General features: G+C 58.8%; 1 protein-coding gene across 2 annotated transcripts; it reads right to left on the bottom strand.

The window, feature by feature from the left end:
* Positions 1–289: 289 nt before the first annotated feature.
* Positions 290–8,723, bottom strand: SCN1B (sodium voltage-gated channel beta subunit 1). 2 transcript variants are annotated; one of them, XM_026484507.4, is made up of 6 exons: positions 8,508–8,723; positions 6,658–6,824; positions 5,658–5,898; positions 1,426–1,567; positions 1,015–1,091; positions 290–931 (listed from the first exon to the last, which is right to left on the bottom strand). In XM_026484507.4, exons 1-5 carry the CDS (start codon positions 8,545–8,547, stop codon positions 1,025–1,027), a joined length of 657 nt encoding a protein of 218 aa, XP_026340292.1. In that variant the 5' UTR covers positions 8,548–8,723; the 3' UTR covers positions 290–931; positions 1,015–1,024. The 2 variants fall into 2 exon arrangements, with proteins under 2 accessions (XP_026340292.1, XP_026340291.1); XM_026484506.4 differs by having other exon boundaries at positions 1,020–1,091; positions 8,508–8,722.
* Positions 8,724–11,474: the final 2,751 nt, after the last annotated feature.

Below are 11,474 nucleotides of genomic sequence, written 5' to 3'. Positions count from 1 at the left end.
GCCGTCCCCTCTCTTCCCTCCCATGGCACTGTCCCTTCGCTGCGGCCCCCGTGACTCCTCTCTGGCCCCCTCCCACCCTCCCATACCACTCATGGGCCCCGCTGAGCTAATGCCTCCCCCAGGCCCCACTAACCAAGTGCTAAGTGGCCGCACCTGAGACTCACCCACCTGTCCTTCCCCATCCTTTTCCCTGAATGTGCACAGAGGGCAGGTCCCTGGGAAAACGGAGGCTTTTGGATTTGGGGGGGGGGGTGTAGAGGGTGACGGGGCTCACGAGAGAGACTAGGAATCAAGTCCAAGAATCTTTATTTCATGAACAAAACTACTTGTGTGAAGAGAGAAGAGGCTGAATGGGCCTTTCTAAGTGGCCACAGTCCAAGGCTGGTGAGAGAGGGCAGGGTTGGGCTGGGGCAAGAGTGCATCACAGGGAGAGGAGACCCCAGGTCCAGCCAGAGGAAGGAGGGGAAATGTCGCTGGGGGTCGGTCAGAGTGGGTCCCAGAACCCCCTGCCCCAAACTGTGCCGGCCCATCACCACCCCCGCTGGGCGGGGGAGGGGGGCAGGGAGGGGCTGGGCCCCAGTAGTGTGCATCGGAAGCGGCCAAATGTGTGCAAATCAGCAAGAAGGAGGGGTGCGGAGCCGCTGCCCCCACCTCACCGCCCCCCCTCCTAAACAGGCAGCAGAAGCAGGGGTGGGGGCAGCGGCAGTATTGCTTTACCCATCATGCATGGTGTGGGTGGGCGATGGGGCAGGAGGACGTAGGCTGGATTGGGGGTGTGAGCCAAGCCCCCTGCCCCCTCCCACCCTGGCGGCTCCGTTGGCAGGACTCTGAGGCTCGTGGAGGCCCAGGAATGGCCAACCCCCATTGGGGGTAGGCTGTGCCCAGATGTTCCCCATTAGGGCTGGCTCTTCCTTGAGGTGGGGCCCAGGGCCTAAAGGTGAGGGAGAGACAGGTATCAGGGACCTACTGGGCTGACACCGCCCGGGCACTCCAGCCCCTTGCCCACCCACCTACCTTACCGGGGCTATTCGGCCACCTGGACACCCGTACAGTTCTCTTTGCTTTCTGAGGTGATGGCCAGGTATTCCGAGCTGTGGGGGCAAAGGCCAGTGTACAGTGACCCCCGTCATCAGTCTGGCCCACCCCCGGGGAAACTGAGGAGGGTTGGGGTCTCTGCCCCAGGTGCACAGGGTTCTGGAGTTAGAGAGAGGCGGGGACCTCTAGGGGACCTCTAGAGAGGCTGGACATCTAGGGATCCACAGGAAGTCCAGGCTGGGGCCTGGAGTCCTGAGTCTGAGGGAGAAGGGGACCCGGGGGCGGTCAGACTCTGGGTCCTGACCCTACCCATCCATGACAACAGACGTAGCCCTCTGGCAAGCCCGGGTGCCTGGGTCGCCTGACCCCCTCCCCACTGGCGCCACTCACGCATTCTCTTGGGCGGCGGCCTCCGCGGCCGCGGCGATCTTCCTGTAGCAGTAGACCATCTCGGCCACGAGCCATATGGTCAACACCACGATGAGCACGTACATCATGATCTCCGACACGATGGACGCCATGTCTCTGTTGGCTGCAAGGGCCAGGCAGGGTCAGGCGGCCCTGGGCCCAGGGCCAAGTGACCTGGCCTCCCTGCGCCTGGTCTGCAAATGGGACCAGGCTGCTTCCCTAGAGTCATTGTTGTCACTGTGATTCTCTTTTTGTTTTAACGTAGACGCCACACCCAGCGTGGAGCCCAACTCGGGGCTTGAACTCACGACCCTGAGATCAAGACCTGAGCTGAGATCAAGGGTGAGACGCTGACTGAGCCACCCAGGCACCCTGTTACTCTTGATTCTTAATAACCAGCCTCCAGTGGGCATTGGATCCCCCACAACCTGCCTCCCCCTGCGGCCGGAGGGGGGCATCTATCATTCACGGGGCTGTAGGTGCCCGACAGCTGCAGCTCTGCAACCAGAAGGCTCAGGTTCGGATCCCGACTCTGCCGCTTGCCAGCTGTGTAACCTTGGCAAGTGACTCACCCTCTCTGGGTTTGAGCTTCTCCATCTATGAAAAGCTGATAATCACAATATCTCCTTCCTGGGAGTGTTGTAAAAATGAAAGACGCTTCAAAAGTCCTTAGGATAGTCCTGGATATATAGGTAGCACTCAATACCTGTTTACTCTTATTAATTTTATTACTACTATTATTATGGGAGTGATACAGCATAGTAGTTAAGAGCAGGGGCTCTGGGGGCCAGATTCAAATCCTGACTGCCTCTTATTAGCTGTGTGACTTTAGGCAAATGATTCCACCTCTCTGAGCCTCCATTCTGCCTCTGTAAACTGGCGATGACAATACTCATGCCTTCTCCCAGGGTCACTGGGAAGAGAAAGCAAGTAAATATCTGTGACACGTGTGGACGGGCTCGCAGTCGGCACTGCCTAAGTATTGGCTATTCACTGACATTTTCTGGAAAAGTTCTGTCCTTTCCACGGCGTTGGCTCTTGCCATTGCCAGCTTCCTTTCACGGAGCCTAAATTTAAACTGTGAAGGGGATGTGCTCAGCCAGGGGACCAGAGGCGAAGGCCATTGTGACATCCTCAGCCGGATTTCACAGGTGTCCGCCCCGTACTCCTAGGCCTCTCCTTCCGGGTGGCCAGGATCTCATTTTCCCCCACTGTCCTCACATGGTCTTTCCTCCTGTCAGTGGGCACTGTCTGCTGCTCCGCCCCGTGCAGATGGCACCGAGGCTTTCTGGGCCAGAGTGAGGGAGGGCGCGGGGCTGGATGTTTCTCCCTGCCTCTCTGCCAGGAGGATCTGGGGAGAGGGCTCCACGCGTTATTCGTTCATTCAGGGGCTAGGAAGGCGTCCCATACGGTGAATGCGTGCTTTCAGCCAGGCTCCATACTAACTTCTTCATGTGAGCATCTCCCTGAGTCTCTGAAACACCCCAAGGACACAGAGCGTTCTGGCTTCCCATGTCAGCTGACCTCAGGAAGCACACTGAGTTGGATATATGTTGGATAAAGCTGCTCCCTGCTCCTGGAACTCAGTGCTCAAATGGATGTAGGTCATGTGGTATCTCCCGCTCTCCCAGTCACATCAGGACAGTGACTGGCACGGCTCTGTAGCCCAGGACACTGAGACTCAGAAAGGGGATGGCGCTGGGCAAGGAAACGCAGCCAGGATTGGACTCGGAGCCAGGATTCAACCCCAAGTGTAACTGACTGCAGCCTCTGAGCTCTTCCCTGCTCTGGAAACTACCACAGCCAAAGAAACACTTGGTAAAGGGCACTGTATGCCCAACGTAGTCTCTACCAAGCCACCCAGACATCTCGGGAGGTGGGCTTGTCATCCCTCCACTTCACATATGAGGAACTGAGGCAGAGCGGTCATACAGAGGGTCACAGGCACCTTCTCTGGGGAGAACTTTGATATCTTCAAAAACCCCCAAATCTTCTAAAAGCTGGCAGCCCCTGGATCTGAAGCCCCAGCCTGCCCCTCAGCAGACCAGATTTCTCACGAGGCTCAGATGCTGCTTTCCCAGACGTTCTCCACCCATACTGGGTAGAGCCGAAATAGAAGTAGCCCTCCTGTCCCCATTTGCCGGCTCCACTCCTGCTGGGGGACCCCAGGGGCTTCTACCGTCTTCCACAGCCCGGCCAGCTCAGTAAACGTCTCACCACCAACACCCCCTGGCCCTCCTTTGGAAGTGACTCCATTCATTCCTTGAGATTATTACCAGGAGGCATTCTAGGCTGATGGGTGATGTTGAGAATGCAGAAAGACAGTGGATTATATTTTAAAAAAAGAAAAAAGAAAAAAAGAATATGGTATGGCCGGCAATGCTAAGGGTACAATAATACCACGGGTAATCAAAGAAATACTGTGGTGTGATGAGTAATGTTAAAAATACTACAGTATGCTGGCTGATGAGGAATACAGTAGAACAAGTAAAACTTTAAACTACTACGATATGATTAATCTAAAATACTGTCGCATGGTGGGTAATGTTAAAAATACTCAGTATGATGGACTAGGGTAAAAATACCGTTATATGTTTGGTAATGTTAAATAGGATAGTATAGAGTAACGTAAAATACCGTACTATGGTGGATAAAAAAAACCCCACTAGAGTATGTTGGATACTCCTGTAGACTCTGGGGAGACAACATAAAGAGCTCTGCCTTTGGTCAATGTGAAGAACACAGGCTCTGGGAGGTAGTCCAATATGGTAGATCATGTTTAAAAGAGGCTCTGCTGGGTCCTGGGCGTGCTTGAGCCCAGCCTCTGTCCCGCAGAGGAGGACAGCACTGTGGGCAAGGGCCGAGCCTCGGGAGCCACAGGACGGAAGGAACGTGGGAGCCTCCCTGCTCTCCTGACCCCTCGCCTCCGCACTGATGTCGAGAGACAGGATTGACACAGATTTCGCGGAAGCCCCAGTATTTGGGGGCGTTTCTTGTTACAGCCACTCCCATGGGCGGGGCTCCGTCGTCTGCATCCGTGGGTGGCCGCCCACCCAGCATCGTGACCTACACCAAAGAGGAGCTCAGACGCGTCTCCTGCACTGAATCCTGCTGGTTCACTTTGATAACAAACGTAAAAATGCTAATTATCAAAAGAAACCCACAGGCTCTGGCTGACAGCAGAGTGTAGTGAATCACGCCAAGAACAGAAACGGCAGTCACACATGCTTGGCTGGGTTCAAATCCAGGTCCCAGCTCTGTGCTCTCGGCCACGCAATCTTACCTCCCTGAGCCTGGGTTTTCCCACCTGTAAAGTGGGGATAGTAGCGGCCCCTAGCCAGGAGGGTGGGTGGGGAGGTTCAGTGAGGGTCTGCACCCCTTTTGCGGAAAGGAAGGACAATGCCCGTTGCCGTGATGGTGCGCGTGCGCTGTGGGCCCCACGGGACGTACTTGCCATAGCTCTGTGGTAGCTCAAGTTCTGGGATAGCTTCCTGACTCTAAGCCAAGGGGCCCTCGGGCCCTGGAAAATTCCAATTTACACCCGTTGGAAGATGGTTCAGAGAAAGGATCCAAGGCAGCTGGAGCCAAAATGATGAAATGTCCCCAAAACGCCTTAGATCCTTGCTGTTTGGTGCGGCCCCACACCTGCAGCACTGGCTTTGCTGAGAGCTTGTCGGAAACGCAGCCGAGGCCCCACCCGAAGTCTGCTGAGTCAGGGTCTGCCCTTAGCAAGACTCCCAGGACGCTCAGGAGCACAGTGGAATTTGAGGAGCTCTGCTCTAGGGGACACACTCTTATACCCCCCCACCCCGTGACAAAGGGAGGAGGGGCTGAGGCTACCGGAGTCATCCCCACCATGTGTCAGGCTGACCCCCAGCCCGCCGCTCGAGCCTCACATGGCCGAGAGGTGGATACCATCATCACCGTGTTTCCCACGGGACAGCCCTTCCTCAGAGACAGGAAAGCACCCTCGGGGCGTCCCACAGCACAGGTGGCAGAGAACTTTCAGGGGAGGGGTCTGCTGGGGCCTCGCTGAGGGTCGAAAGGAAAGGGAAGCCAGAGCTGGGGCTGGGGAAGGAGGTGCAGCTCCCCCCGCTGCCGTGGGCGTTTGCCTGGCCCGGGCGTGGAGCCAGCCTGTCCCCTACCTGCCATCTGTCCCACCATCTGGCTGCCAGTGGGCAACAGGGGTGAGGGGCAGGTGGGGCCAGACTCACCTTTGTCCACCACCTCAAGGTGGATCTTTTTGACGACGCTGGTGTTGTGCTCGTAGTTCTCAAAGAAGAGCAGGCGGTAGACGTGGCACTCGTAGTCGCCTGAGTGGTTGTAGGTGACGTTGGTGATGAAGATGGACAGGTCCTGCAGGTCCTTGGTGCCCCGGCTGCCGTTCCACACCACGCGGCCCTCGAAACGTTCATCTTCCTCCAGCTGCAGCACCTCGTTCTCATAGCGCAGGATCTGGGGGGCAGCCGGGCCGGTCACCACCTGCGCCCCCCCAACCGGCCTCCCACCCAGACTATTCTGTCCCTTGCCCTGACACTCAGGGACACAGTAAACACACACGTGGGCACCATGACCTCAGGCAGGGAGGGCACAGGGGGGCAAGGATCGTGCCCTGGCCTGCCCCCAACCCTGACTGTGTCACTGGCCCTAACCCACGCACACACGCACACTCACACATGTATTCCTCAGGCACCCCCCCTCCACCCCCGAGCCCCCATTCGGCCTTCCTGGCTTTCATTCTCACCAGGCACACTCCTCAGCCAGGGACGGAAGAGGCCCATCTCCGCCCCGGGCAGACCCCAGTGCTCCAGGAGGCCCTACGAGTTTATGGTGCCCCTTATGCGTAGTTCCGAATACATATAACGTACAGGGGGGCAGAAGAGTCATCTTCCACGATGACTACCTGAGACGTCCTTGCTGGTACTAAACCTTTGTGCCAACCGCGTGCCAGGGGCAACACCTGGATCAACCTTCACCCAAGCCTACGAGCTAAAGACCATCGCCACCCCATCTTTACAGAGGAGTAAACTGAGGCTTGGAGAGGCCCAGCACCTCGCCCAAGGCCACCAGCTGGTCAGGGTGGAGCTGGAATTTGAATCCAGGTCATCACGAATAGCACATTATCGGAAACAAAGAAACAACCCTCCCGCAGGCCGCCTGCCGCCCTGGCCGACACAGAGGCCCGCCACCCGGCACCTGTGCCCCGCCCCCCACCTTGACAAACTCCTCCGTCCCCTTCTGGCGGAAGGTCCACTCTGTGAAGGTCTCAGCGGTGGTCTCGCTGCGGCGCTTGCAGGAGATGCACAGAATTTTGAAGGTCATCCCGTACACGGCCTCGGTCTCTGAGTCCACCTCCACACAGCCCCCCCAGGCTGAGGACACTGCAGGGACAGCAGGCTCAGGTGGAGCGGGGGCACCCATCGACCCGGGCAATACCACCCCGGGCTTACTACTGGCCGTGGCTCTTGGAAACCATCTGTTTCCCCTCGATAGTGATTACAAATGGACACAACCAGACACTCAGCCTGGCCCTGCCGCTTGCTGTGTGCCCTTCGCAAGTCCCTCATCACCTCTGGCCTCAGTTTGCTTCTGTGAGGCGAGGGAAACGGTCATCTCTGCTTTGAGGGGTTGCTGGGCAGACTCCACAAGTGAGGTAAGGCCCCAGCAGGGGGCCTGCCATGCAGGAAGCCCCCCCAGACAACATAGGGCTGTCACTGTGGGCACTCAGAGTCCTTGCTCTGTACCCCAGTAGACACCCATGTACCCCTTCTTAAGAAGTCCCCTTGCCCATGGTACTGCAGCATTTAGGTGGTGGGACTAGACAGAATTCCAGATGTGTTAGAAGTTCAAGGTGGCAGAGTCATTTCCCCCTTGACTACTCTGCAAAACCAGCCAGCCCCAGAGAATGGGTTGGGAGAAGGCAAGGCCTCAGAGGGGTGGGTGGGCACTGGAACCAGGGCAGCCCCACACTCCAGCCCAGCTCTCCAGTCACCTACCCCCTACGCAGCTTCTGTGGCCCCTGTCCTCCCACCCCAGGCGCATCAGCTCCAGACCGCTCTCCCCCACCTCCTATCAGCTTCTGGAAACTCACTGAGCTCTTTGCAGCCTCAGGGACTTTGCACCCCCGCTGGATTCCAGTCCCCTTGGGTGCCTCCTCCATATTCTTACCTGCCACCCCCTTCCCAGGCCCAGTGCTCACCAGCTAATGCTGTGCCTCTCCTGCTCCAGCTCTGGGTCTGTTTCCTTGTCCCCGAGTCTCTTCTCTCCCTCTTTGAATCTTGGGAACTCCTTGTCCTCCTCCGCTGCTCTAACTCCTTGAGCACCTCTGTGTCTGTCTCCCCTACTTTATATCTCTTAGGGAGTCTCTCTGAAGGGCCCACCACTTTGCGTGCTCTTTCCAGGCTCAGACGGCCTCTCCCGATCTCTCTCTCCACCTTTCCCTGTCTCTTTTAAACTCCATCTCTCCCAGTGTCTACCTGTGTCTCCATCTCTCCCGCCTCTCTCAAGTTTGTCTCTCCAGCGCTCCGATTTCTAACTCGCTTCTCGGCCTCTCTCTGGCACACTCTACAACCCTCTCCATCTCCTTCTCCCCGTTACTCCCGATTCCCAGTCTCGGCGGAGCACTCGGGAGTACTCCGAGTCGCTGCGCCTCTCGCGCCTTCCCTTGCGTCCCCATCTCTCCCTATCTCTCGGTCTCCCCCGTCCCAGTCTCCGGGCGCCGCCTTCCCCCACCCCCTCCAGCGGCTGTGGGTGTCACATTGCAGCCTGCGGGGCTCCGGGAGCAGCTGACTCCGCGTTTCCTCGCCCCCGGCTGGGTGCCCGCAGCCGCCGAGCTGTGCCAGCCCGGCCCCCGCCCGCGCTCGCCCACCCGCACCTCCACCACCCTCCCCCGCCCCGCTCCCAGCGCTCACAACTTCGGAAGCGCACTTAGCCCAGCCCGGGAGTGGGCAGGGGGCGGCCCTCGCCCCGCCGTCCCGGGTCCCGCGCGCGCACCCCGCCGCCGGGCCACGGCCCGGCTGTGCCGCCCCCCCCCCCCGCCGCGCCCCCCCAACCCGCGCACTCACCCAGTGCCGCGCCGACCACCAAGGCCAGCAGTGTCCCCATGGCTGCGCTGCGCCCCCCTCCCGGGCCGCCGGTATTAATAGCGGGGCAAGAGGCAGCGGGCCCGGGCGGCGGTTAGAATGTCCCCGGGAGCGCGCGGGCGCAGCAGCTGCGGCTCTGGGACCGGCGAGGGGGGGCGGAGGGGGGGCGCGGCCCCCCCGCTCCGGTTACCGCCGGGGGCCCAGCCCCGGGGCCCGGAGTCCGGGCATCCCCGCCGCGCGGGCGGCGGCCGCTGCTCGGGCTGCTGCGCTGGCGCGCGCAGCCGGGCGCATTCGCCAAGTGCACCGACCCCGGCCCGGCTCCGGCTCTGGCGCGCTGGGGCGCGGGCCGCGGTCTCCTGCGCACTGCAGCGGCGGCGGCGGCGGCGGCGGCGGAGGCCTGGGGAAGGAGGAGGGAGCGGGAGGGGGCGGGATGAATCACCGCGGGGGGAGGGCGCGGCCGCCCAGCCTTTGCCGCAGCGGCCCGGGAGGCGCCCGCTGTACCGGCCTCTCCGGGTGGCGCAGGGACCGCGGCTTCTGGGCAAGGGCGGATGGCCTGGGTGTCCCCGACCCCTCCCGACTCTGGGGACCCCCAGCATTTGAGTCTGGGAAAGGTCACCCCCAGAGTCACGGAAGGGCTTAGAGAGCGTTTGGGGGGCGGGCAGGGCTTCCGACTTCAATTTATGGAGGTCATTCTCATGGGAGAGAGGGGGACTCAGCTGGGACCTCCAAGTGACCTCCTCTTCAGATTCCTGACATCCGGGCCTGGAGGTCACTGTGCTGGTACCCAAGTGGGCATGAGGTGGTGTCAGACTAGGGCCACCAAGAATACTTCAGCCTCCACCCAAGCAGGAGGGGCACGCTGGAGATAAACCAGAGACGCTGCTCTGGGGGTCTGGGGGTACCATGTTTCAGGAGGACCGTCCTTGGTCTCTGATGTTACCACGGCCCCCAACCACCTCCACTCTCCAGGCCCCTACCTCTGTTCCCAGTGCAACAAACTTCTTCCTGCCTCAGGACCTTTGCCCTCTTTGCTCTTCCCTCTGCCTGGACCACTCTTCCCCCTGGTAACCAAAAGGCTCGCTCCCTCTTCTCCCACAGCTCTTGGCTCCAATGTCACCTTCATCAGGTCTTCTGTCCATTCCCAGGAAACTGCCTCCCCTGTCCCTTACTTGACCGACTTTACTCATTTCGTTTTTTTCAACCACGGTTGTCACTACCTGACATTATACTCTTCCTTTATATAGATCTTCCTTCCACTGCCTGTCCTTCCAACCCTGGAACGTAAGATGTCCCCAGGTGAGGACACTGTCCCATGCACCACTGTGTTCCCAGCACCTGGAACTGTGCCTGGCACATTATAGGTGCTCAATAAATATTCATCATGTGAATAAATGCCAATGCTAGAGCCCTTCTGATATGCTGGTTCCATTTCTACCCCCCCAACATTGGCAGCAAGTTCTATTGTTATCCCCATGTTACAAAAGAAGAAACTGAGGCTGAGAGCACCTCACTCCCTTGCCTAGGGTCACGTAGCTGGCCTCAGGTGGATCTTGAATCCTGCCCCAGCAATGCTGGGTGGACAGGTTGGGGCTGTGGGCTCTGGGCTGTCAGGAGCAGGGTGGGAGTGAGACTTCTGGCTGGCTGCTTAGGTCCCGGCCTCCAGTTTTGGGTGCAGTGAAGTTCCAGAATCCCCCTGACCGAGTCCCGCTGAGCAAGAGGAACCAGGGTGTGGGGCAGGCTTGGGGCAGAGGAACAGGAAGCCAAGGACACTGGACACCTTTGTGGTCTGGGCCTCTGGGCCAACACCTCCTGGGCTGTGAAATCGCCCTGCAGAAAATAACTCTCTTGCTGTACCGAGCCCTCCCCCTAGCAGCAGGTGACAGGCAGAGGCAGTGAGGACAGGCTTTAGGCACTGGGCAAGGGTACCTACTTGCAGCCCTACAAGCTGGTGTTCACTGAGCACCTACTGTGGGCTCGGTGCTGTTCTAAGCACTTCCCTAATTTTAACTGTAATTCTTCCTACAGGGTGGGCTTTATCACTCTTCCCCATTAACAGGTATGGGAAACAGAGGCCCAGAGTGGGTAACTTGCCATGATCACAGAGCTAGAGGAGAGGCTGGCTCTGTCCTTTGTCACTTGTGGTCCCTCCCACCTCCATCCAACCCCTCCCTCCAGTCCTCTTGTCCCAAGCCATCAATTTAAGAAGTTTCTTACAGCCTGACCGTGACATGTCAAAGGTCTCTCCTTATCTCTCACTCACTCTGGTACCAGAACAGCGTTGAGTGAGACAGACCTGGGTTCTATATGGACCAGAGACTTGGCCTCTAAGCCCCTTTCCTCATTGGCAAGACAGGGGTCCAGACGGCCTCAACCTGGACAGGCCACTGTAGGGCCCTGCAGGGGACAGGACGTTGTACCTAAGTGTGGAGACACCAGGGACAGGCCTGCAGTCCTTGTCTTCACGCAGAGTGGCCTCAGACTGTACCAATCTCCCTCCCCCCATCTCACGGAGTCACCGTGAGACTTCAAGGGTCACCAGACCTTGGCACCGAGCCTCGTCCACACCTGGTGCTTACTGCAGGAGTTACTTTTCTCTCCCCCCAGTTTTTCCATGATGAGAGTAACATCAGTTGAATACTTACTCAGCACCTGGCCCTGTTACGAGGAGCCACGTTTATTACTGCATCTTTTGTAACAGTGGCTCGCAAAGTGGGGTCCTGGGAGCTTGCTGGAAGTGCAGGCTCTCAGCCCACCCCAGAGCTGCTGACTCAGAAACTCAGGGGTGGGGTGGGGTCTAGCAGTCTGTTTTCCAACAAACCCTCCAGGAGATTCTGATGCAGCTCAAACTGGAGAACTATTCACTTCTAAGAACCCTGGGAGACAGGTGCCACTCGTATGCCCATTGTGCAGTAGGGGAAACCAAAACTCAGAGGGGCTGACCCGGGTTAC

Source organism: Ursus arctos, unplaced genomic scaffold (genome assembly GCF_023065955.2).
Source record: "Ursus arctos isolate Adak ecotype North America unplaced genomic scaffold, UrsArc2.0 scaffold_19, whole genome shotgun sequence".
In the NCBI taxonomy this organism is placed as follows: domain Eukaryota; kingdom Metazoa; phylum Chordata; class Mammalia; order Carnivora; family Ursidae; genus Ursus; species Ursus arctos.
The sequence above is the reverse complement of the archived record's forward strand: the minus strand, read 5'-3'. Positions and strand labels throughout refer to the sequence as shown.